A 461-nucleotide genomic window follows, 5' to 3' on the forward strand; every position below is an offset into this window, starting at 1 on the left:
GATGAGGCCCCTCGGCCATCCCAGTTTGAGGAGGAGCTGGCGCTGATGGAGGAGATGGAGGCCGAGCGCAGGCTGCAGGAGCTGGAGGAGGAGCTGCAGTCGGCCCAGGAGGGGGCTGCTGACCGTGAGACCTGGAGTGGGAGCCCCCCCGCCCCCCTACCCTTCTTGCCTCTGAACTGAGAGTCAGCCACAGAGCTGACCTGTAACCTCTGACCTCTGGCCCACTTTGAGCCCCACATCGGGCTGGCCTTTGACCCCATGCCAGGATGCCCCCTCTGTTGCCTGCTGCTTTTACTCTGACCTTGACCCCTCGGCTTGGCAATCTCTTCCGAGTTTCCTGCCTGATCTAAGCCACCACCTCCACTGGACCTTCCTTTTGCATTTTGGGAAGCTTTCTGGGCCGGGCTGGGAGGGAGGGCGGGTACTTATGTCTGAGGGAGGATCCCGACTCCACTTAGCTC

The 461-nt window shown here is 62.0% G+C and overlaps 1 protein-coding gene across 1 annotated transcript in view; it reads left to right on the forward strand.

Annotated features, from left to right (window-relative positions):
• The window catches only part of POLD1 (polymerase (DNA directed), delta 1, catalytic subunit), a 15,336-nt gene that overhangs the window by 1,284 nt on the left and 13,591 nt on the right, over window positions 1–461 (forward strand). The window contains exon 2 of the mRNA XM_005879629.2: window positions 7–155. Coding sequence (XP_005879691.1) covers window positions 7–155 — 149 coding nt within the window. The remainder of the gene's footprint in view (window positions 1–6; window positions 156–461) is intronic.

This window comes from Myotis brandtii, unplaced genomic scaffold (genome assembly GCF_000412655.1).
Source record: "Myotis brandtii unplaced genomic scaffold, ASM41265v1 scaffold601, whole genome shotgun sequence".
In the NCBI taxonomy this organism is placed as follows: domain Eukaryota; kingdom Metazoa; phylum Chordata; class Mammalia; order Chiroptera; family Vespertilionidae; genus Myotis; species Myotis brandtii.